The 27,473-nt window shown below is 37.8% G+C and overlaps 1 protein-coding gene across 1 annotated transcript in view; it reads right to left on the reverse strand.

Moving 5' to 3' along the window:
• The window catches only part of LOC307010109 (protocadherin-15-like), a 225,684-nt gene extending 198,545 nt beyond the window's left edge, over nucleotides 1-27,139 (reverse strand). Inside the window, exons 1-2 of the mRNA XM_079634508.1 lie at nucleotides 27,026-27,139; nucleotides 5,574-5,692 (exon numbers count right to left, since the gene is read on the reverse strand). Coding sequence (XP_079490634.1) covers nucleotides 5,574-5,664 — 91 coding nt within the window. The 5' untranslated portion in view covers nucleotides 5,665-5,692; nucleotides 27,026-27,139. The remainder of the gene's footprint in view (nucleotides 1-5,573; nucleotides 5,693-27,025) is intronic.
• Between the last annotated feature and the right edge of the window lie 334 nt (nucleotides 27,140-27,473).

The raw sequence follows: 27,473 nt of genomic DNA on the forward strand, positions 1-27,473 counted from the left end.
AAAGCGTTGCGGAGATACAGCCTTACGTCTGTTTTCGCAAGCGCTACGTAAAATTTGTTTGTGGGTTTTTTCGAAAATTGCTAAGCGAATCAACTTGAATTCCATAACTTTTTGTCGGCATGGTCTGTAGATGATCTGATTCAATTTTCATGGAAATTGGAGCAACGGCCTAGGAGGAGTTCGAAAAAGTAGCTTTTTCGGAAAATTCAAAATGGCGGAAAACTTTTCATGGCGCAAAATGACGTCATTGGGTGCAATCGAATCGTCACGAGGTCAGGAATCAGAGGAAAAAAGAATTTTGTTTCTAGCCCTTGTGGTTCAAAAGTTATTAGAATAAACATGAGTGAAACTTTGGACAGTTGGTGGCGCTAGAGGGAATGACTTGGACACACCAAAATTGGTGTATTTAATGTTGGGACTGTCCTCTATCCGAATGTCAAACCATTACAACTTTCCCGCGATCGGTTCTATGGGCTGCCATAGACTCCCAGAGCGGAAGAAGAAGAAGAATTATTTTTGGTACGGGAACAGATACAATAGGTGCCCGCACCTTCAGTGCTTGGCCCCTAAAAATCAGCAGAAATCAATTCAAGATATTTTTTCAATAAAACCACATTATTCCAAAAGAGTATAAGGGGAAATAAATTGGGTGGAGTAGCAATGCAAGACTAAAGTAGTGGAGATATTTAGTCACATTGCAACGCACCACACGCTTCAGGTGTAGATACAGTGTTAGCAGGCATGTATCAAGGCAGCTCACTGGCATTGAATAGATACTTTTCCAGCTCAGTGTAATTATGTTTTTTTTTTTTTTAAATAACAGCCCGCTGCTTCATTCTGATAGCATGAGACTTGAGAAAAGTATCCTCCTCCTTCTCAATTAGACAGAGAAGACTGACTCCACTCTCAAAGTGCACCTGCAGGCTGACTTTAATGGCTCACCTAGCAGCGGATATCCAGCAGAGTTTAATTACAGTGACAGGATGAAATAGGTGGACTTGATATCCAGCCCGTCCCTTGAGATGGAGACCCAGATTTCTCCATCCCCTTTTAAATGGTACATACATACTCTGAAATGTGATCAAGGTACAGACAAACAGAAAGAAATATAGGCACCCAGAAAGACAGCCGACATGGACAGAAAGCCAAAGAAAGTGGATATGTTCCCATCTCTAGTGCACTATCAATTTCTGTGAAGTCTCCTTCTTTCTAAGAAGTGTCTACTTTGAAACCATAGCCTACAAAAACAAAAAGGTGCTCATTATATCAAGTAGTTCAACTAGATAGTCTAAGCTATAATAAATAAATAATGTAAAAACATTGTGTTAAATGGTATTTTTCATTTCACTACATAAAAGTTATAGACGTATAGTGGCACATTCGAGGTTCCAGAAACAAAACTGTGATGATACAAATAGATCAGTGAATTATTTATTTGAACCAGTTTCTTAAAAGGAATAATTTTAATGAAAATACTCCCTACTTCGACAATTACTACTGAGACACTGCTGAAATATGCAGTTAAGTCATAGTGCCCTCATTTGAAGTTAGCTATTCAACATTTCTTCTAAGGCAGCATACTAAACAAAATGGCACCTTACGGACTGATTTGAAACACTGTACATAGTCAGTATCACAACACACAAATAGCATTCTTCACATGAACAGTACACAAGAACTAATACTCACAGTTGCCATAGTCAGATATTAGCATGCTGCTAAGCTAATGACTCAATAATCTAAAGACACTTTCACATAACTTCTGTCAAGTTTCCCCATTGTATGACACATACTCTATTAAAACAAATCTGCGACAACTACCAAGTTGCCTCAGATATTGTATGTCCGCCCGTCAAGCTATTTCTAAACTATTTCAGCTTTAACCCTGTTTTATGCTGACCTGTCATTTTAAGGCTATTCTATATGTCCCCGTAAATTTGTGGCTGTCACACTTGATTTTGCCACACTGATGCCAGGGCTGCCAACTCTCACGCATTGAGCGTGAGACTCACGCAATTGGCCCTTTTCACACGCTCTCACGCCACACATCCATTTTCTCATGCAGAAAAAAATCGCGGAGCAAAGAGGACACTGACAACTACAGACAAGACAGAGCAGGTTACTTTGATATAAAACAAATTATCAGCTCTCAGATTCTGTCAATTTTATTACGCAATTCAAACAATAATACCATTTTGGCATTGTAAATGTGACATGACAGATCTCTGTAGCGCCTCAGTTCAAGCGGCACGTGAACCGATCAACTCTAACTCTTCTTTACTATTAGTAAATAAACCCAAACTTACCGAAATGTATGCCTCGGATCAATCAGTGTTTTTCAACCGCGGTAAGAAGTCAATAAAACAGGTAAATGGTAAATGTAAATGGCCTGCAAAACAGGTAGGCTAGAACAATGTCACATAAGTTACATTTACATCAGTAAAGCAATTTAATGACCATTTATATGCTGGAAAAATTAGCTATAGTGTTTTGTTAAATATGTCCACTATATTAGGCTACATATATTTTTACTTATATCATTAAAATATTATAAAGTTGTTATTATAATAAAGAACGCATTATATTTTATTTAAATTGTTATTTTTAACCTTTAAAAATAGACTATGCTCACTATGTTTTCAGCATTAGTGCTTTATTTTTTTAACATGTATCTACTGTAACTAATAATTATCAAAATGAATCGATATTGAATCAAGATGTCAAGCAATAATAAATACAGTAACCTGCCAGCAATTGTAACCATGCAGCTAAACATTGTAACATGTTGTCAGTAAACCTAATAAAAATAAGTTACCAAATGTTTTGACAATCACAACTTATTGTGATGTAAGTTTTTTTTTCTCCCACATACAGAAATGTGGGAGAAATGTTCTCCCTTTTTTTCTCCCATTTTTTTCTCTCTCCCCCCCCCCCAATCTCACTCCAAGCTAAACTCAAAAGTTGGCAGCCCTGGATGCTGTATTTTAGAGCACAAAGCAGCAAAAAAGAAAAAGGTTTAAAAGCTGTCAAACATTATGAAGAGATCTTGATTGTCTCAATTTCCTTTTATTCATCTATATTTACCTTTTGTTTTTGTTTTTATTTTTAATACTTTCACATCCTTTGTCTGCTGTCATCTGACCTTTGTTTGGCTCGCCTTGCTTACAACTTGTAATTGTCAACATTACGATTTCACATCGCTTATAATAGTAAAAAAAAACTAAAAAAACATAACAGTTCTTTTGTTTCCCTTTCTGTGATGCATCAAAGCCATTGACAGGTCTTTTTCTTCTTCACATTTTACATTTTGTTGCTACCCAGAAACATTGCCCTTTTGTGGATCTTGAGCATTTTTGGAGTATACGAAAACAGTGCATGATGTTTACGGTGAAGAGTTACGCTTACATCTTATGTATAAGGGCCTTAAAGGTGAAGTATGTAAGTTTTTTAAACCCCAAAAATACATAGCTAACATAGGCCTCATTTACACTGCAGCTCTTGATGCCCAATTCTGATTTGTTGCCTAGCTATATCCGATTACATTTTTTTGACCGTCTGTTTACAGGTTCTTTCAATTGTGACCCAAATCCGATTCATGTATTTACACTTCTATCTGAAACATTGCGCATGATTAAAGAGGGTTCTTGCACAGATGGACGAACGCAAAATATGCTTTATGCTAGCTTTGCGATATATGCAAACTTCGAGGAGCAGTGGGTCATCTAAAGCCCCATTCACACAGCACTTTGAACCCGGCAAATTGCCGGCAAATTGCCAGAACGCCTTCTGTGTGAACGCAAACACGACCCGGGTTTAATGCCGGGATCGATGCCGGGTTGGGGACCTAGTAACATTGCCGTGTTCAGACCCGGAACGCGCGCTGTGTGAACAAAAGCCAGGACAAATGCCGTAAGGGGTGTGTCGTAGTGATGATGCACGAGCCTTCGCAATGACGTAGTTATCGTGCGACTCTGTTACTCTGTTAGAAGAAAGTTTGTGTTCGTCATCGATACAAGAAAGAACGAAAAGATGTCTGCAAACTGGACTGAAGCAGAGACCCGAGAGCTCCTTGCAATCCGCGCCGAAGATCATAACGTCACGCGTCTATCCGGGACATACCCGGGTTGTGTGTGAACGCGCTCTCTGATTCCGGCAAATCACTGGCAGTGTGAATGAACCATTTTCAAACGAACCCGGGTCAAATCCCGGGTCACTTTATCCGTGTATTTTCCGGAATCTCTGTGTGAAAGGGGCTTTAAAGGGGTCATGACATGGATTTTTTTCTGAGGTTAACTTATAATGGTAATACAGTTTTTTTTGCACAAATATATAGGCTACTATTCATCTTTCAGCACAAGTTTCTTTGTCAACTCTCCATTATATTGTGCCTTCTTTACAAACAAAATGCTCCGAAACAAACATATAATCCTCCGACACAATCCGGGATGTCATTAAAATGAACCACCCCCTTTAAATTCGATTTTTCAATTTAAAGTTCACTGCAGTGCATTCTTGGATTGCCAGGTTTGGATTTAAGACGAATTACAAATATTATTATCCTGCCAATAAATAGCCTATTCATGGACAGTTGTTTACTGTATATTAATGAGCCTAGATGCGACATTGTTTGGCAACCACAAATAACATTCAGTTACACTACTCTGAAAAAATGGTAACCTAAAATGATGTGCTTAATGTAGTTTTTACAAATATAAAATGTTATAAAAAAAAACTGAATCAACCAAAATATATTACATTACACCAACAAAACTAAATTTAAGGGTAAGATCAGGAAGAAATTGCTCTTTAACGTAAATGTTGCAGATTACCATTTTTTGCAGTGTATGTCTACATCAGACACAAGATACATTGCGCAAATCTAATTGACATTATAATTAATAAAGCGTACACTGGAAGTACCTGTCTGTGACTGCTGTAAGAAACTGCATCATGTAAATTCTTCAGTGAATGGCAGAATTACAACCGCCAACCGTTATACCATTTCACCACCCAGCCCCACACATAACATCCTCACTGAACTCTTCAAATCATACAAAAATCCATAACAATAAACGCTGCATGAACAGACAAGGATATCTGAAAATGTCAACTATAGACGCCCACCAATCTTTTATCTTCAACTGCTAATCTGAACAGTCTGACAATAGCCACAATTTATTTGCCTCTATTTCCACTCAGCCTCACGGCATTTCCAGCAACGTTTTGAGATTTTTATTACGGTTGTCAGTTTGTCTTTGGCAGACGTGACGGTATAATTCATACATCATCAGACGCTCAGTTTGGAGAGCTGTATCTGGCTGCTTCGGTAATGAAGGTGTGCAGAGAAGATGCAGAGACCGATTTGTGAGACGCTGCCACACAGAGATAGAGATACAATTATCTCTCCGACTTCGCTCAGAGCATAAACGCTGGGCTGTAACATCCCATTTCACCATCCAGGAACAAAATGGAAAGTTACGGTCCTGGTGCAAGGTTTATTTTGTAAAAGTGGTAAATAAAATCCCTCATGCTAGTGACAGGGAATGAATGATGGACAAAACTGTGAGTCTCACCCTCTGTGTTTTGAGCCAAGATTTGGGTGATGATAAGAAGCAAGCCAATCGGCAAACCCAGACAGCCCGATCGCCACCAGCTCCTCCTCATCTTCAGTTACTGCCTACTGCCAAACCACCTGTGGAAAAACAGAGATGGTTTCATTTTATAGGTCCAAAATACCAATATATTGCTGTAAACCAGGTAGCACTTAACGCATTAAAAGCACTATATATATATATATATATATATATATATATATATATATATATATATATATATATATATATATAATCAACAGAAAGCAGAAAATTGTGATGCTGCATCCAAACTGATCGGTTACTTATAGAAGATGTAACCTGTATTTTATTGATATTTATAATATCATCCACCCTGCTTTATAGATAATACTGGTCAAACACTTCATCCAAGACACCAATGAATACCCAACATGCACACGCACACACACACTGGTTTCCATGTTTTATATGTGTAATGGTTTTTATACTTGTACAAACTGTATATTCTATCCCACTACACTAACCCTATCCCTAACCATCACAGAAAACTTTCCGCATTTTTAGATGTTCAAAACCGCTTATAAATTTAGTATGATTTATAAGCTATTTTCCTCATGGGGACCAAAAAAAAAGTCCCCACAAGGACAAGGATTTTGGATATTGCCATCTTTTTGGGTATATCTGAACCACACACACACACGCACACACACGCACGCACACGCACGCATGCACGCACACACACGCACGCACACGCACACGCACACACACACACACACACACACACACACACACACACACACACACACAAACACACAAACATTCTTCGGAACAAGTCAATAAATTCCTAATGGTAGCTCAAACTGATTCAGTCAAAAGCAGATAAGTCTGTGTATTAAGCTGGCATGTGTCGTGGATATTGTCGATTTTGCAGGCACGGTTACAGATCAGTGCACACTAAATTAACACTAGCTAATCATAAATGATGTATAAATGATAAAAGCAAGATAAAAGTTTAATATAGAGTAAAATCTACAAATCTACCCTTAGACTTCTACAGTTTAAAAAAATATACTGTTAAAAAAATGAGTGCATTTTTTTCTATATATTTTTTCCCACAGTTGTATATTTTCTCAGTTCACCCACAATTTGGACCCTGTGTGTGAGTGCTGGAAAATAATTGTCATTGTAAAGCCCTTCTCAGAAATAAGGGTTTAATCTACTTTGCTTTGTAAGTGTTCGATGCGCAAGGACAGATAATACTTGACTTGACTACAAATATACACATGGGATTAGAGCATTCATTTGTGCATGCGTGTGCGTGTCCCGTTGTGAGGCTGGCTGTCTCGTCGGTTGCTGCCTACACGTGGAAGTTGATGTAGAGATAAACTTAAAAAACAAGTGTCTCCATTTGATCTGTCACCTGTATTCATACTCACAATCTCTACGATGTGCCTGCGGCAGCCATAAGCCACTGAAACGCTTTAAAACCATACGCTGATGTGCGTCAACACAGTCATCTAAATACAACATCAGACCACATCGCCGCCACTGTCAGATTCTCTATTCCCAAAAGAGCATAAGCAAGTCTCTGGAGCATGATGGGTGAAAATGATAGTTCCCCCACTTTAACATTTCCACAGAGTGCTCAACAACTGTGACAATACACAACAAGAAGGGCTAGAGAAACACAGGAACTGCTAATACTGTCTCTCCTGTTTTCAGCTTTGAAGCTTAGGTTTGAGGAACATAAGCAAGGTCCAAAATTAACAGTCATGGCAACATATACGCTACTTTCTCTGGCTGCTATCGAGACCCTTTAAGAAATTCTGAAGTTTAGCTCACCTGTGCATCTGTATGGCGGACCGTTCTGGTGTGAGGCGGCGAATGTGGTTTCATTACGGAATTGTTACGGAATGACACACATCACAACACAGAAAAACCAAGCGTGAAACCAATATGCTGTGGTGGAGACAGTATAGAAACAAAGAACGAATGTACACTAATTAAAACCATTTAGGGAATACATAAACTGCTAAAATGAATAAAAGCATCTGCCAAATGCAATGCTAATATTCTGGCACATATCTTATTTTTAAAAACACAAATTAAATAAATACATAATATTCAACACGTAAATACCAAAATAAAAGGACAGGCAGTATTTAAATGAACATTCAGATTGACCAGATATGAAATACATGTCAGATTTAGAACCACATTTGAAATGAATCCAAATTGGATGCCAAAACAATTAGATCTCATAAGTGTTTTTCCTAATTTGCGTGCCAAAAATGTCTGATCTGTACCAGATATCTGTGAAAAAAGAAATGTTTGACAGCATAAAGGCTGCCTTAGATTGACAAAAAATGTAAATCCAGTTTTCAAGGCTAGAAACATTGCTTGGGATGCAGGTGTGTTCATTTTACCTTTATCTTCCACTATGGCAAAGACATTTTGTGTTTTTAGAGTCAAAACGACTCTTGAAAAGCATTCATAGTGCCTTTCATTGATCTGTAGCTTGATGTGTTGTTAATCTTCTCCGAATTAGGTACGTATACTATATACAACCCCATTTCCAGAAAAGTTGTGACATTGAGTAAAATTCAATAAAATCAAGAATCTGTGACTATGTTTAACCTTTATTTAACTGACAAAAGTACAAAGAAAAGTTTCTCAATGCTTTCACTGGCTAACTTAATTGTATTTTGGAAATATAAATTAATTTAGATTTTTTTAGGCTTCAAATCACTTCAAAAAAGAGGTAAAATAAAAGTGAAAAAAGATGATAGGATATCCGAGTTAAACGGTTTTGAAACGGTCCACAATAAGCAGGTTAACTTGTAATAGGTGAGGCTGTTATGTTTGGGTTTAAAAGGAGCACCCACCAAAGGCTCAGTTCTTGCAAGCAAAAATATAGGTCATGGCCCACCACCTTGTGCCAAATTTCATCAGAGAATTGTCAAACAATGAAAAAAAAAACACATTTCCTAATGCAAGATTGCAAAGAATGTAGGTCTTTCACCATCTACTATACATAATAGTCTGAAAAGATTCAGAGAATCTGGAGAAATCTTGGAAGCTGGAATCTTGACCTTTGAGCCCTCAGATAAGACACCGTCATGCTAGATGCTACTGTGTTAAATATTGCTACATGGGCTCAGGAGAACTGAACTTTAGAAAGCCGTTGTCACTTAACACAGTCTGCTGCTGTATCAAGAAATGAAACTGGGATCTCTGTTACACAAGGAGAAATCTATATGTCAGTTCTATGCACATATGCGACATAGTTCTCTGGGCCCGAGCTCATCTCAGATTACCGAAAAGACAGTGTAAATGTGTGATGTGGTCAAATGAGCCTACATTTAACCCTCTAGGGACCGCAAACGCGCCGGCGCGTTTTGCTTGGTTTTTTTTTCATAGAAGCAAAATAGACATAACATACTCCATCATTTTTGGTCATAGAGACTTAAGAAATATGAAAAAATAAGCTGTTAAATGTCTACTTTTTATGTGTCCACTTACAATCGAAATAAAATATTGTGCTTTTGTAAAATAAAGAAAGTAAACAGGGTGTGCTTTCTGCCTCTCCATCTCCGTGAACTTTTTTTCTGGTGCACGTCTCTAAACATAAACAAAACTCAGCGAATACTATTCACCCAGGCATGAGCAATATATCTTTATAATCATTGTATATGTTTATAAGCAACTGAAAAAAACACAAATGTCAGGGCATGTCAGAACATCTCAAGGACCCCAAAAACACCTTGGTCCCCGTTTGGAGTCTGCCTCTGAAAAATCTCAGTTTCGAGGGCTATGTAGCCCTACCCCTTCACCCTACCCCTCTATCGCAAAAAGAATCAGGACACCCTACCCCTAGACGTGAACGCCCAAAACGGAGGGTTAGGGCCAAGGGGTAGGGGCAAGGGGTGAATTGGGATTGAGCCTTAGTCACTGATGACCACAGAGTGCTGAGCAGCTGAAGTCTTGTGTCAGGTGAGATTGGGCAAAAATTCCACTTGCAAAACTGAAACAATTAGTATCCTCAATTGACCGTTTGCAAAGACCCGCCCCCTTTAGTTACTGTTGCAATGTCCGCCGCTTTCACGCCACACCATGTTCTCATGCAGTGAAAAATACATTGCAGAGCAGAGAGGACACTGACAACACGCTGACAGACAGGACAGACCAGGTTACTTTTGATATAAGTCTCACCTTTCAAATTTGGTTATTTTTTTAAAGAAATTTGAACAATAAATACCGTTTTGTGGCTCTTTAATGTGTCTGACAGATCGCTGTAGAGCATCAGTTAAAGCTGCTCGTGAACCGATCATCTCTTACCTCTAGTTAATTTATAGCATCAAATAAACATGAATGAACATAAGAAGGAATGTTGTTTTAACCGCGGAAAGGCGTCAGTACACTCCGTTTTTCAAGTTCAAATCCTCCCATGTTAATCTACTAACTCTCCTGACTGCTTTGTCGGACAAAATTATGGCGAAGTATGATTGGTCAGATCACCTGTCAATCAAGCTCCCTGCGAAGGGTCGATTCCCAAACTATTAAAAAGTGTAATTAAAATGAAAGGTGATGTGACACAATAGTAAACATGCCTCTGTCCCAACTTTTTTTGAGTGTTTTGCAGCCATCAAAATAAAAATTTGCATATATTTCCAAAATACAATTAAGAACATTGGAAATCTGTCTTAAATTTGTCTTATTGTCAGTTAAATAAAAGTTAAACAAAACAAACAGATTCTTGATTTTATTACATTTTACAAAATGACAACAATTATATGCAATGTTTGAAGGTATATAGTTTGAAATTCCGCCATGACCAAATATATTTGCCATAATTTTCATTAAACAATGATGCATTGTGCCTCGACCAGACTGACAAAAAGTTTTTACACAAAAAAAAAAGATATGAAAAAAAGAGAAAATCTCTTTTAATTACATTAAAAATGACACTAAACTGGATGAAAAGGTTCCACATTATATTTTTTTGTTGCTGCATATCCTGTTATTCTCATAAATACATTAGCTTAGGGAACATCATTTCATTTTTATGTAAAACAGGCGCTGTAAAGAGGTCATTTGACAACTATATAGCAGTCTGAATGTTTATCATTTGATAAGTGATATGAAGGGATTCACACAATATTTCGAATAATAGTCAACAGTAGTTCAGTAAAATTCAGTGTATAAAGTGGAGTATGTGGTAAGAAGTACTCTAGTATTCCATTCTCAAAACAGCCAGTGAAGCACTCTTTAGCAGACAGGGATCATTCACATTTCATTCATGAAGTGGGTGTGTTTTCTATTAACCAGCAGGTCTGCACTAAAGCCTCAGCCCTTATGACTGCATTCACTCTGTGTAGCTACATATTAAAAAAAAAAAACACACACAAGAACTGAATAATATCATGTCATCTTGAAAGTAGATGGAAACCTGCAGCCCTTCCTGCTGTTGGAGTAACAGCGATAACGCATCATTATTTTGCTGCCTGTAATGTTCCATTATTTCAACAACACTCTTCAAATTCTTAACTTGCGTTTCTTAAGAAGAGCACAGATGGCTGGGCAGGGTTTTATTATCAAGGGTCTATGCATCTTTCACAGTAACATTTGATATCAAAGTACAAAGCTGCTGGATTTCCGGAAGGATCCAAAGACCTCTGAACAAGCTGCCTCCTGCTGTCAAAATTACCCAGCAGACACGAAGTTCCTAAACACCAACCCCGACAGCAAACGTTTTACATCCAGACTGTTATCCCTCAAACGCTCGTTCTCGTATCTGGATTTCCTCTGATCTGTCTTGCTATCAGATTACACAACTGATGTCAGAATGACAATGTGCGGATTTAATTAGCATTAGTTGACCCAAAACAAAAAGAGCAATTTTTCTACTGGGATTTAAAGCATTTGCATAATTTCAACATATTGCTTATACTCATGAGTTAGTCTGGTTTTGTTTGTTGTTGGTGGTGTGGTGTGATGTCTGTGAAAAGTATCAGTATACGGAAAACAAGGGGCAAACACATTTATTCATTTACAAATAAGCTGTGAAGTGATGCCACTTGCTTATATCAGTGAAGTTCTCTCTCTCCCTGAAAATAAATAAAATAAAATAAAATAAATAAAGTAAAAAATGCATCCCAGAAACCATTAAATGAAATGAAATTAGATTAAAATAAAATGGACTGGCCAGGGTATTTCCAATGGTCCAAGAGAAAAATAAATAAATACATAAATACATAAATAAACAAACAAACAAATAAATAAACAAATAAATAAATAAATAAAACAAAATAAAACAAAATAAAACAAAATAAAATAAAATAAAATGGATGTTTTGCCCTGCCAATGGCCCGATACAATAAGCTCCAGCATCCCAGCAGTCATGAAATGAAATGAAATGAAATAAAATGGACTGACCATATGCGTTTCCCTGCCAATGGCCTGAGACAATGGGATATAATCCAGCATCCCGGCAACCATGATATGAAATGAAATTAAATGGACTGACCATAGGGTATTTCCATCCCAATGGTCTAAGACTAGACTAAACTAAACTATTTTTTTTAAAATAATAATAATAACAATAATAAAATAAAAAAATAAAATAAAATAAATGGACTGGCCAAAGGGTGTTTCCCTGCCAATGGCCACATGGGATAGGCTTCAGCATCCCAGCAACCATGAAATAAAATGAAATGAATTGAAAGTGGAAATGAAATGAAATGAAATGAAATGAAATGGACTGGACTGGCCAGTTGCCATATGATGTTTTCCTGCCAATGGCCCGAGACAATGGGATAGACTCCAGCATCCCGGCAACCATGATATGAAAAGAAATTAAATGAAATTAAATGGACTGACCATAGGATATTTCCCTCCCAATGGTCTAAGACTAGACTAAACTAAACTATTTTTTAAAAATAATAATAATAAATAATAACAATAATAAAATAAAATAAATAAAATAAAATAAATGGACTGGCCAAAGGGTGTTTCCCTGCCAATGGCCAAATGGGATAGGCTTCAGCATCCCAGCAACCATGAAATGAAATGAAATGAAATGAAATGAAATGAAATGAAATGAAATGAAATGAAATTAAAAATTAAATTAAATGGCCAAAGGGTGTTTCCCTGCCAATGGCGGAATGGGATAGGCTCCAGCATCCCAGCAACCATGAAATAAAATGAAATGAATTGAAAGTGGAAATGAAATGGACTGGCCAGTGGCCATAGGATGTTTCCCTGCCAATGGCCAGAGACAATGGGATAGACTCCAGCATCCTGGCAACCATGATATGAAATTAAATTAAATTAAATTAAATGGACTGACCATCGGGTATTTCCATGCCAATGGTCTGAGTCTAAACTAAACTAAAAATAATAGTAATAAAAATAATAATAATAAAACATGGTTTCCCTGCCAATGGCCCAAGACAATGGGAAAGGCATCCATGAAATGAAATAATGAAATGAAATTAAATAAATATAGTGACTTGCATTGTACTCAAGGTATACATTTTTATCAGTTAATGCATTACCTGGGAATCAATCCCATGACCTCGGAGTTGCTAGAGCCATGCACTACTGTTTGAGCTACAGGAATGATGATTGAGATGTTAAAAATATCTTATTTTGTTTAATTCTGTTAATTTAATGAATTGTGTTTGAACTCTTTCTTTACTCCTTTACGCCTTCTTAGTGTGTGTGTGTGTGTGTGTGTGTGTGTGTGTGTGTGTGTGTGTGTGTGTGTGTGTGTATGTGTGTGTGTGTGTGTGTGCAGTGAAGGGTAATGGATCAAAGTGATTGGCATCACTACGTTTCAGCAAAGCATTCAGGGGTAAGAAGGCCATTTCCATTGCCGTCACTGTGGACTATAATATCAACCAAGCACACCTGTCTAATAGCACTCTGCTTTTTCCACAGGCAAATAAGAAATCAATGAAAATTGCTGACATCTCACGCTAAAACCTATTACAGTCAATGTCCAACAGTCTTTTATTCATAAAATGTTCTGTCAAGCTAAACCCCCCATCAAAGACACTTTGATGCCATGTCATGCTAGGACACTTTTTTGCATTTCTAAATAATTTAAAATGACTAAACTTCACTGACAAGCCACTCATTGGCTCAGCATGCGTTCAGAAGCCACCCGAGGGATGATCGTCGGCAGGCCGTACTTCCAGTAAATCACCAGTAAATAAAAGGTTTTGTTCGCTCCTACCTTTAATCAATAGGAATCTAAATCATGTAATGGCTTACTCTCCCTCAAGTCGATCCAAATCCCAAACTGCATAAAGATTTGGAGAACAACATCAGGTTGAATAAATTGTGAAATAATTTTCATTTTTGCGTGAAATATTTCTTTAAATCTCCCATGAAGATGGGAAGTTTCCCATCTTCTCTTTAATTGTTACGTGACTAAGAGTGAATGCTGCCAAAGACAGCAGTGCAATTCATTAGCCAGCGTGAGATGCAATCAGAGGACGCAAGGGGTCCAAACACTAATGAATCCAGTGATTAACCCATGTCAATGACCTAGACATGTTTTCTTAAGCACCTGCGACGGCAATCAAGCACACAGATGTGTTACTGTGAGTTGCAATGTATAACAGTGTGTGTCACATGAATAAGGCGGTACCCAAGATGTACACAATAGAAGCTAAGCATTCACTTTTAAGCAAACAAAAGGCACCTCATTTTTTTATTCTCCACCATGTACCCTTTAGGGGCTTCATACCATTGCTATTTCCTTTTACTTTTTATGCAATCTGTTGCATGTTGCATGCTTCTTTAAAGTTAACTAATGGCATTTTACATGTTACTGAGGTGTTTCTACTAAAGGCATAATTCACCCATAAAATATGATTTCATAATTTACTTACCCTCATGTCATTCCAATACGGTATGGCTTTCTTTCTTCCGTGGAACGTAAAATATGTATTTTGAAAAATATCTCAGTGCTATTTGTTTTTCCAGTGGTCAAAACTGGTTACCAATCTTCAAAATGTATTTTGTGTTCTGCAGAATAAAAAAAAAAAGTCATACAGATTTGTAAACAGGGCGAGTAAATGATGACAGATTTGAATTAAAGGGTGAACTATCCCTTTAAGTGTCGGGGTCAATGTGCTGCGTTTACACTTGGCATTAACATGCGACCTGTATCTGGATGTTGTCCACATACACATTGAAAAGACAAGTGTAACGTGTTTCTGATCGGAATGTTATCGATCAGCGTGTCCTGGTCCGGAGGTAGTCGAGGACGCATTGTGATCGGATCTCAGTGCAATGTAAACACAATCTAGCCAGACGCAGTTTAGACAATAAATTTACCTTATTTGAACCTTAAAATAAACGTCAATCTTTAAAACTGTTTATTTAGACTTACATGATACTGTGTGTGTCATTTTTCATTTTAATTGTGCAACATTATCTGAACGAGTACTATCACAGTCAGTTATCTTAATGAAGACCTGAACACTGGAATATTTTTTTGTTTTATTATAATAGTTTTCTATTGTTTCAGCATGTTTATTAATATCCCATTTATGTCAATATAGTCATTGCACGCTATAACCTTAAACCCTGATAATCGATGATGTAACTTGTTTAACATGATCAACCCATTTTATGATCTATTTTATGATCTATTTTATGATCTATTTTTGTATGATCAACTCTGGAAGTATTCCTTTGTTCAGAAAAAATTATTTGATCTACTGGAGATTGCACAGGAAAGTAAAGTGAGTGAAAGCAATTGGGACATTGTTTAATTTGTATCATCTTTACTCTTAATCTGGTGTCGTGCCACAGACCTAATTTAAATATTATGCAGGAAACAGAAATACGAAGTACAGAAATATGAAATACAGAAATACGATACAGAGGCTATTTAATGTGAAGAAAAAAAGTAAACGCGCCGTGTCCTGATTGCCTAATGATCCGGTCTGCTTGATCGGATCACGGTGATCGCATGTTAATGCCAAGAGTAAACAGCCTATATTTTTTAACTATTGCATGTTAATGCCTTTGCTTGGAAAAAAATTCTGAATTTTGCTACTTTACTGAACAAGACACCTGTAGATGGCCTAAAAAAATATTTATCAGCTAAACACTTTTTTTTTTTTCGAATTCTGAACTGAATTGTCACTTCTAATTCAAATTGGCTTTCAAGGTGGGTTATAACATTCCCATTTTATACCCACAACTTCCTATGGTTTAATATGGAATATACACCACTGCCTAAACACATAGAGAGCAACTTAGATGGAAACAAAATAAATGTGCTATTTGATCTATATCTTTAAACGTCTCCGGTTACTGTTGTAACCTAGGTTCCCAGAGAGACAAGACCGAGACATTGAGTTGCTAACGCTGCATGGGAAGAGTTCCCGCAGCTTTAGCAACACAAAGTTGAATTGGCCACTCTAAAAAGGGAACTACATCCATTGGGGATCTATGACAAGTAAACATATGTGAATTGACTTCTGAAGGTTACTTAACCATTGAGAACTTCTTCCAGCAATCTAAAAAGGCAGGTCACAGTATTAAACAAACTAAAATAAATAGCATACAAGGGTCAAAACATAAGTGTGTGTGTGTGTGTGTGTGTGTGTGTGTGTGTGTGTGTGTGTGTGTGTGTGCGTGTGTGCGTGTGTGTGTGTATTTGACAGGGTGATGTGATTGTTGTTTGAGAACTGGCAGCAGCATATTAGTTTGAAAACACATTCAAACCAAGTGTGGACAGAGCTGAGGTCAAACCAGAGCAGCACCTCATTCAGCACTCAGCACTCAACACATCCAGCTGTGGATCAATGAAAGGCGTTATAAATGCATTTCAAGGGTCATATGACTCAAGAACAACATTTATTTGCCGTAGAGTTGAACATAAAGGTAAATGCCACTATTTTAACTTCTTGAGCCCTATCTTGCACCCAGCGCAAATGACTTTGTACACCGACGCATGTATCATTCCTATTTTGCACCCAACGCACAGCGGACTTTTCCCTCCACAGATGCACGTCGGTAAATTAGGGAATGAACTTGCGCCCGGGTGCTATTTTGCAGTTTGAGAAAATAATTCCGCCACAGACCAGGAAAACCCTAGTCTAAAGTCAGCGCCACGTTATTCAGATGCTATTTTAAGAGTGCATGCTTGGCCATAATGTAGCGTGTGCACAACATACACTTTGCTTCTCTCATCTACACAGAAACAAAATTCATATTTCTGAATATTCATTCATATTTTTCAGATTTTTGCAAACCATACATAATTAAAGGGAAAAATATTACCACACGAGGGAGATCATTGTGGTGTCCATGAAGATGTGAAAAAATAGGCATAAATCTAGCTTACACATTTACCCAAATTATTCAGAATAATTGTAGTAATGACGGATCAAACCTGTTTAATCAATAGTGGCAAGACACATGGGTATATAAGGACATCATACAAAGTGGGTTGTCCGTCAAGAACCAGGAAACCAAATTCTGAAGACTGCAAAATCACCTTTACCATCATGTAAGTTGCGTGCGTCTGGAAAATCCGTCGTTATAATAGCAATCCGCCATGGAACAAGCGCACCTGCTCTTAAAGGGAATGTGAGATGGCGCTCTGATACAATGTATACAATGTATACACAATGTATACAATGTATACAAAAATAATATACATTGGGACTATTCATTGATCATACAATATCTTAATTGATTACATGGCTTGGTTAAATTCTAATGTAGAATGCAGTCTGTTATTTGCTGCTAAGTATAACACACCATTGCCATGAAAAACAGAGCGTTGCCATGGACATGATGTTCTTCAACGGAAGCAATACAATAGTTTTTAAATCCATAAACTCCTTTTGTTACAGCGAATACAACCCCGACAGGCTGATCGGGACCCCGACGTAAAGCGGAGGGGTCTTGATTTAGCCTGAAGGGGATGTATTCGCTATAACAACCGCCTCGCTATACATTATCACTTACATATTATTTGATAAATTGCATACGTATATACAGTAAATAAAAGTTCTAAGCTATCAACCAACCCATTATTTTTCAAACATCAGAAAACTCAAGCAACCAAAAAACCTTCCACCTGGATCCAAGACTGTTAGCTGATGGACTTGTTTATTTAAACCCTGCGTCTATGTTCCAGGAAACAGTTTAAGCTAATATGAACCAGGCTGGAGGCAGCATTAGCTCATTTGATCATATCCAGCAAAATGCACTGCAACATTTTTTTGAGTTGCAACAACAATTCAATAAACACTTAAAACTGCACTCAAAAGAGCACGCTGGATGTCATCAACATCCATTGAGTGTCTCATTACAGAAATGCCATGATGTCATATGTGTTGATGGACCAATGTATCGGCTGTCGACATTTATCAGCCGATTTTTGGCTTATAGGCATATCGGCTATAGCATGAAAAAGGCTGATATATCAAACCGATGGCTTATTAATCAACTGCATGAAGCTGTAAAATGTCTGTTGCATAATCCAAGATTAACTCTTTGACGCGTACGATCACACCGGTGTGATTAACGTTCAGTGCATCACGTGACCAGCTGCTAAATTCAAATGTGTGTTCCCGCTTTGGCTGGCTCTGAGCGCTCAGCGCTTGTCATATATCACAACTATTCAGTGTTTTCAACCACATAATGTTTATTTTAGGTTTCAGATATTTAAATACACATAAGTACTAGCAAAATAATACATCTATAGTTTGTAAAGTGCACACTGATGTCTATGGAAGCAGCAATAACAATCCTTTCAATTATACATTGGCAACGTGTTTTATTCATATCACATACACATTGTGTAGGTAACTATTAAGTTTACTCTATTCTTCCTCTACTTCACCGGCCACTTACTTTCATCTATTTTGGGAGGAGAGGATGAATTTACGTGATGTAAATCTGACAGATCCGATTCTCTGAACTGCGCAAATTAACATTTTAACGGCGCCCATTGCGCATATAACTTAACTAGCATGATCAATATAAAGGATTTAAAACAACAAAGCACGTTCACAACACGTATTTGAGAATCAGAATATCAGGTAGTTGATGACAATAGGCTTGTTCGACTTGAACCGGCGCTGCACAAACCGATCGGTTTATGACATCAAAGTACCACGAGAGCAATTCAAAAGCATAAGGAATTTTAAATGGATTCAATCCATGTTCATTAAAAATTATTTGATGATGCAGCAATAAACTAGTATAACTTAATGCATGTGTTTTTGAACTTTGTTGATTTAAAACATGATCAAAACACTATCTATTTTAATGACAAAAGTCCATATAAGAGAGCATTTGACAAATATCGGTATCTGCCAATAATTTTTTGTTAAAAGCGGTATCAGTATCGGTCCCAAAAAATCCTATTGTGCATCCCTAGTTGCAACGGAGATTATTCTGGTCTGATCATCACATAAAAGGGCTTTCACACTGGGCAGTTATAGGAACTCCATTATAGAAACCAGCCAACTAAGCGACATAGAAGATATTTAAGTGTGGCATTCAACAACATCACCAACTGAAAAATTGAGGACGCCGTGATTGGAGCTGTGTTTTTGTTCGGTGTCGTGGGTTTCAGGATAACAGAGATGGAATGTTGACATACAAGTTATGTGATTAAAAGAACAAAAAGGAGGGCTAAGAGACAACTTCTCCTAAGACACCTTGCAGTGCTACATCATAGAGGCTGAGAAAAGAACACAACGCCGCAGACAAATGTGACAGGTAAATACCATTAACATAAGCCTTCTGTATGTTTAGGTCTTATCGCTGTTTCCTTGTTCATGGAGTTAGTTTGTGGAGTAAGTATATGAAAACAACTGTGTTTACACTGCTTTAAAAAAAAAATACTATACAGGCATGGAACGACATGAGGGTGACCAAATAATGTTTTTCTCTGTTTGCATCACTTTCAATCCTGACTGACAGACTTTTATCTGCGCTGACTGTCATTTTTTGAAAGTGATCAAATCAGATACATCAGTTGCTATAGTAATGATGTAGGCGTCACCAAGCGACTTTCTTCTACTACCAGGAGCAGAAAGCTGGCAATATGGAGACAGTTGACAGAAAGCTTGAAATCCGCTTATCTACACCATGGCATTTCGCCACAGAACTGAACTGATGCTTTACTGGAGAACTGATGCTTTACTGCAGAGGAAACCTCTCAAACGCATGAGAATGAGGGGAAAAAAGCCACCGTGTGCATCCTGTCTCATTAGAAAAACAGTGATTACAAATGGCACATCTGACATAGTTTGAATGTTTGACCCTTCAGATTGGACTTCAGGACTAATGGCTTCTGCAAGAGCATCTCTTCTGAAAGGCTTCTGAAAACATTGTCCCTAGAGTGGAGAGATGAGGCATTCGTTCTCTCTCTCGCACACACAATACACTTTTTTTTTTTAAACGAGCACTCACCATTGTGATGGGAATGTCAAATCCTTCCAAGAACCTGAGAATGAATGTATCGAAGCCATTATTGCAGAGAACGTTATTTGATGGTTTTTAGTCCCACATTTGAGGGGAAAGTTCAGTGTTAAGGCTTCCCTTAGCCAGAAATGAAAACGCACCTCTGCCCAGCGCATTTGGCTTCGGTGAACCTCTATAAATCATTCAGTTTGCCATGTAGAAGAGGGAAATACATGCACAGAAGTATATGTACCCTATACTAAAAAAAAAACAGCTTAAATTTTAGCCCAGTCTAGGCTGGTTATATTTGTAAGTGCTAGTTGTGGGTGAAGCTAAGTTTGGCCTTGGTCTCTAAGCATCAGAATCGTCTTATTTTGTTGGTAAAGCTATTTAAAGGGAACACTCCGGAAATAATTGTACATTTGTACACTTTACAAATGAATACCTATGAATAATGATTAAATCATAAAAAGTAGGGTCCAAAAGTCTGAGACATTTTTTGTTATTATTTAACTGTATAATTAAGCTGAAGGTTTCAGGATTTTAAAACAAAGAAAAGTTATGCAAAAAGTAAAAGAAGGATTTAACCAAATACTAAGTAAATTCAGAAAAAAAAATCCATATACATTTTTCAGTGCACCCTTCACTCAAATTGAAATGCTGATAATATGAATTGTAATGAAGAGACTGAATTCAAATAGAATTTTGGACACGTTTTGCATTAGTGATTACCATCTATTTGAGCTCATTTCTGCTGTTTAACATGTTGAGTGTATAGAAAGGCATTCACAGACCATCTGATATCCTTCATACCGCTCTACTGAAGCCCTCCAAACAGCATCTGTACCTGAGATGATCCCATCTGCCAAAACATCAGCAGTCTCACTCTCTCACCCCCTCAGACCTCAACCATTCTCTGCAGCAGCTCTAGTGTCTACACCATTATGCACTCATCGTGTTCCTCAAAAACTCCCCAGTTCTCCTCTAAACAGCTCTCTTAACCCCTGTCTGGCTCTGCAAACTATAGCATCTCAACCAAATACATTAACACTCTTTAATGCCCTGGAGTCTGGATTCCCGACCTCTCCAACTGCTCCCTTTCTGTCTGAGCTCTAAACCTCTGGCTTTCGCGGTCTACCCTGCTGTTGTCATCCCGCGGGACTCCCAGTGGGCAGAAGCTGATTAGAGATGAATCAGACAGCTGAGAGAGGCTGACTGAGGTAAAGATGCATGCTGGAGAAATCCAGCCTGGCCTTCACACATCAGAGACCATGTACACGGAAGAGAGGAGAATATCATTGGGCTTATATTTATACAGTCGGCAAAGCAGCCAACCTACTGAATGTACATTACCTACACCTACATTGTGGAAACTCCCTATCCTGCTTATTTTAAAGGAATAGTTCAACCAATTATAACAATTTTGAAATTATTTAATCACCCATATGACATTATTTTCTTCTGTGGAACACAAGGGACTGAGGCTTTCAAGCTTTAAAAAGGATGCAAAGACACCATGAAGTACAATGAAAGTGGTCTATATACAGTATGACTCATGTGCAATAATCCCAAGTTTTCTGAAACCATACAGTACATGCCTTCCTGTAGCTCAAACAGTATGGAGCTAGAAATGCCAAGGTCATGGGTTTGATTACCAGGGAAGGCAGAGAAAAACCGATAGAATGTGTACTTTTGGATAAAAGGATCTGCCAAATGCATACACTGAAATAGTGCACTAGCTCTCCTAGGTATACCAAGGCAGATGCTTTTATCCAAAGGTACACATTTTATCAGTTTTTCTCTGTCTTCCCTGGAGAAATAGATGTCTAATTTATGAATCATGCTCAGATCTTTTCGATTAATCAAAACCAGTTTGAATGATTCAATCAAGATTCAGACTGATCTAATTCTCAAGTTCATCCCACTAGCTACATTTACATGCACCCAAATACTTTCTTTATAATCAGATTGATGGCTCAGTCTGATGAAAAGCCTTCATGTACTGTAAACACCTTAATCGAACCGACTGAGCTCGGTTCAGATTTCGGAAAATTCGGAAATTCAGATTTGATTCGTTGTGTCGACGAAAATAAGTGAATGTAAATACTTAATGACAACTCACTCTACAGTAAGATTATCGGTGGATAGTTTTGTTGATTATTTTGTTTTGAAATGGCTGATGACTTTTATTTTGACGCCGCTGAGCATACAGCGCTCTCATTCTCCATGTTCATTAGTTATGGTCTCTGTTTAACAATTTTGTCTAATATGTTACTACATAGAACTGTTAGACAAAGAAAGTAAACTGTATACGAAAAAGTATTATAGAATTTGCTTTTATATTATTAGTGACAGAAAGGCAAACACTATTACTTTCGCATTTATCATCTGCATTCAACAAATACGCATTTATATAATTGAAACCAAATCTTTAAATATCTAATGAACATTTAATTTCACAAACCTTGCAGACTTAGTCTCTCAGCGGCCACCTGCTCTCTAAGATATCGGCATCGGCAATCACAAAACCAATATCTGTCGACCTCTAGGTTCGTAACAACATGAGTGTGAGTAAATGAAGACAATAGTAGAGAAAAGACAAGAGTACATTTTTGGCTGAGGTATTCCTTAACATCTTTCCCTCTGTCTCAAGATACTACCTTACTTTCAGTGCGCCTGTCCATCTATGTCTCTCTCCAGCTGTTCTCGCTCACTGTCTCTACCTCACAGTTTTTCCCTCCTTCCATCTCAGTTTGCGTGACTGTGTGTGTGTGTGAATGGAAATAATTTCAGGCATCACTACCCACAGCTAATGCTGAAATGTGTTCTCTAAGGTGTCCACAGTGCATTTGAATACAGTCATGCCTGAACCATGATACCACACAGTCTGATATTCCATACTACCTCAAGGAACATAATGAAATCCTCGCTACTTCACGCACAGCACAACCTTCATCATCTTTTTCTCCCTCTTAGTAAGTCGTAAGACCTCTGGTCAGTTCTAAGACCTCTGAAGCTGTATTATGGGCATTAAAAGGTAAGAGGTCAACTCCGACACAAGGCGAATGAAGGTCACGTGCATGTCTAAGACTCTGACCTCCATGTAATTGCCTTAGGGCCCTTTAAACTATGTCATTGTATGGCTCCCATTTGCTGCGCTTCACTGGTCAGAAGTGCTTACAGCAGTTTGATGCTCATAATACTTCCAGTACGCTGAACAACAAACCACCTCCTGAGACAGCTTCACAAACCATGGAAACATAAAAAAACTGGTTAAAATTAAGTTCCCTTCAAACTTTAACATGTTCATGTTTTTCTGTCAAGTGGAAAACATTTTTTAAAAATACATACACATGTAACTGAACTAAATCGACATGCTGGGCAAAGCATCAAAATGAGAAGCACAACCTCACTGGTGTATCACCTTAGCAATGAATAATTAAGTTAAAGACTGTTGATATTTGAAATCAACCCAAACAAACATGCTCCTCCCTTCATTGCTCCACCCTCAAAATGCACGAACACGCTATGCAGGAGTGTCTCTTTTATCATAGCAGAAGCAAAGCAAAATAATGCAAAAAATACAAACAAAAAATAATAATTTTCTAATATTAACGCGGGTCCTAAAGCTCTCGTCTGATCATATTCCCTTCTTTTTCCGGTGATATTTCTCTGAGCCGTTCTCTTTTGTAATGTCTCTCTCTTAGCAATCTCTCTTTTCTTCAAATCTCCCTCTGATTGGCTACAAGTTTGTTGTGGTGCTCCGTCCGGTGCACTTTTTCAAAAATCACTTACTCCCAACTTAATGCGTTTTTCAAAAATCACTTACTCTTACATCTTTAAACCAGCACACTGGGCAAAAAAAGAGTGGATGTGAATAATATCAAACATATCAAAACCACACCTGTGCATAACCTCATTGGTGTATAACTTTTCTAAAGAGCCATTTATTGGTCAGTATATTATTCAATGATTCAGTGATTCATTTTTATCTCGCATTCGAAAAGAACGGGGAAATGAAAGCTTTAGCATACGTTCTGCCAGGAAGACTCAATCGTTACGTCACTTATTACTTTCACATCTGAACAATCATGTTCTAATACTTGCAGTATAAAAGATCGGTACTTACACGTCTGAGTTTGCAGATGCTGACGAAAACAATTACCTCAATCCTCCCCGCCACCACCAGGATGGTCCCTTCCCCTCCATCCTCCCCACCACCACCAGGATGGTTCATTCCCATACCTCCCGGGGGGTCGGCTGCGCCCCTGCCTTCGTCTTCATGCAGGAAATGCAGATTCCGCTACCCTCGTATTGCACGCTACGGACAAGGCCTACTCCAAATAACTTTATAAATATTTGCTTGCTGGGTTGTTAATAAATATATATTTTTGGTCCATCATTTTATCTCCCGAGTCTTTCTGGTAGAACTGTACTTTAGGTTTGTGCGGTTTACCAACGCTATCTCACGACCAATTTGTACGAATTTGTACGAGTGATTAAAAGGTGGCTAACTCGTACGAATTTGTACGACCTCACTCGTACGAATTTGTACGATTTGTCTAAACCCACGTTATGGGTAGGTTTAGGGGGGGGGGTCAGGGGTAGGTCATTCGTATGAATTCATACGATTTTGGCAACTCGTAAAATATGTACGATTTAGCAAAAAACTTACAAATACGTACAAGTGAGGTCGTATGAATTGGTACGAATTAGACACCTCGTAAAATTCGTACGAATTGCCGTGAGATCGGGCTGGGTTTACTGTACATCAGTCATTTACTGACTGTTCATATGATAATGTGTAAATAAAGATACTTCGGTCTCTCAGAGTGTTTGGCATGGTAATGGATAAGACTATGTTAATGTTTGGTTTTGGCGGAATATATCTGCAACGCTGTTGCTGCAATTGCTGCTTCTGCTGCAGAGCAAGTACAGAACTTGGTTCTGCCAAAACATACACGACACACTGCTGTGAGCAAGTATGACATGCTGCTGCTGTACTATATAGCATACATCAATTACCTGTAGCAGATCTATACAGGTGGAGCTGGGGAAGGTGGAAGATTTCTGAAAGTGCGCTGCAACTGCTACAGCAAATGTTGACCGGTCGTTGAAGGTTGAGCAGCGGAACCATTGGCTACTGATATTGCAGGACACAATTAGCTGTGCCTTTCCAAGACATAACTTTGTATATATTCAAAATATCACAGTTTCCACAAAACTATTAAGCAGCACAATTTCAACATTGATAATAACAATAAATGTTTCTTGAGCAGGAAATCTGAATATTAGAATGATTTTTGAAGGATCATGCAAATTAAACTTTTGCCATCACAGGACTAAACTACTTTTTAAATAATTATATATATATATATATATATATATATATATATATATTCAATTGTAACAATAATTCACAAAATGACTCGTTTTGATAAAAACATTTCCAGCTTTGGTGCGCATAAGATACTTCTTTCAAAATAAAAAATCTTACTGACTCCAAACTTTTGAACACAATTTTAAGGTTGAATTTAAGGGGCCTGTTTGGATGACATGTTGGAATTAGAATCAACATTAAAAATACCAACCAAACGACTGTTAAAAAGATCAATCCTCTGTGTGTCAACTGTTATCATCCTACAAGAACTGCAGTTGTGAACGAGAGATACATTTCAAATAACAAGCCAGAGGGGAATCACAATGTCAAAGCATTTCATAATTACAAGATATAAATAGGCCTATTATCACAGTGCATGAAACTTTTGACTTATCTCAAAGCTCCTTAATTATCTTTATATGGCAAAGCATTCATCTTGATCTCCTTATAAAAAAACAGGATGGCCACTTCTTCATCATTAACTAATGAAGCTTCTGTTAACCGAAACTTTAGACTGAAACATGGACGTTAACTCATGAGATCACCCCAGTCCTCATCCTAACACACACACACACAGACACAGACACACACACTCTTTCTCTCCATATCAATGGTGTCAGCTGCACACAGATGCCAACTGAGCACCAGTCTCACTGATCTATTCATTACACCAACAGAACATCACTGACTCACTATTTAAGTCTTTTAACAGATAAATTCTGGGAAACATGAATGTAATAAAGTCAATAGTGTGGAAAAGGTCAGTAGCAACTGCAAACGCAAATGAATGTGAGGTGGTAATGGTGAAATACAAGTAAACAATTATTTCACTACTATGATTGGCTGATCATGTTAACAGGAAAGTGCCCATCTATGATGCCCAGGTGCAAAAATCAACCTAAATGCATGACAATTTTGCAAAATGTTCTAATTATGAAGACAGCTCACAAACTCTGACATCAACTTATCCTCATGTCAGAATGAAAATGACATTTAAATTATTTAAAACATGCAATATAAGCTTTACATTCTTAACTGGTTTCTAGTGGTGACAGAAGGCGCACCTTTCAATACACCTGCAGTGTTGACAGAGGATATGACACATTACTAAAACATAAACACATAAAGCACTACCACACGCTACTGGCGTGAATTAACCACTACAGATGCAGCTTATCTGTGCAGTGAGAAAATGGAAACAAGCGAGTCAAATTATGTGGCTGATGGGAGTGAATGAAACGGGGAAGTTTAATCCATAAGATAACGTAGGCTACCATCCTCAAAATTAATATCACGTCCAGTTGCATTTGACTTCATTTAATTTCGTCTTGAATGAATAAAACAATTAACATATATATATATATATATATATATATTTTACAACAGATGGATTCAATGGGCTACAGATGCAGAGAGGAGAGGAGTGAAGAATGAATAAAAGAAATGTGGTCTCAGTTGGACCTCTTTAAATGCGTTCTTTTGCTTACTGTAACAGACAGGTTACAAAATGACTTTGATAAGACTAAGAGAAACAAAACTCAGCAAACGATACTCAAAAACAGTCTTTGACCATAATAGCATATTATTAATTCTGTAAAGCATCTTAAATCTGCTTACTTACGCAGTTTATTTCAGTTATTTCCTCTCCTCATGTTTCTGCAGACGTCCGTTCACAGCAACAGTTACGCGAGCGTTTTCACTCACGCGCGCCCCGCGTGAAAATCATTCATTCCTCCTGTCAGGAATTTACCGGATGGTCTCCGAATCACTCAAACGTTAACCCACCATGTCGGTTAAGAATCCAGGCAGAGTCTCTCCGGACAGACCCACGCTGCGAATCCCGCATCAGTCTCTCTCTGTACGTGTATGTGTGTGTGTCTTTTTCTCTGACGAGGACGGACCGCAAGAGCCCCAGTGATTTTACTTCTTACTGATTCTCCTTAAGCGCTTAAAGTCCAAAAGCAGGTCAGATTCAGGATGCTGTTTGTTAGTCCTCAAGTAACGGTACAAAAAAACTACCATGACAGCTCCAATGAAAGTACAACCCACCTCACACAGCCCTCATTCAA

Source organism: Phoxinus phoxinus (genome assembly GCF_949152265.1).
Source record: "Phoxinus phoxinus genome assembly, chromosome: 14".
Lineage (NCBI taxonomy): Eukaryota > Metazoa > Chordata > Actinopteri > Cypriniformes > Leuciscidae > Phoxinus > Phoxinus phoxinus.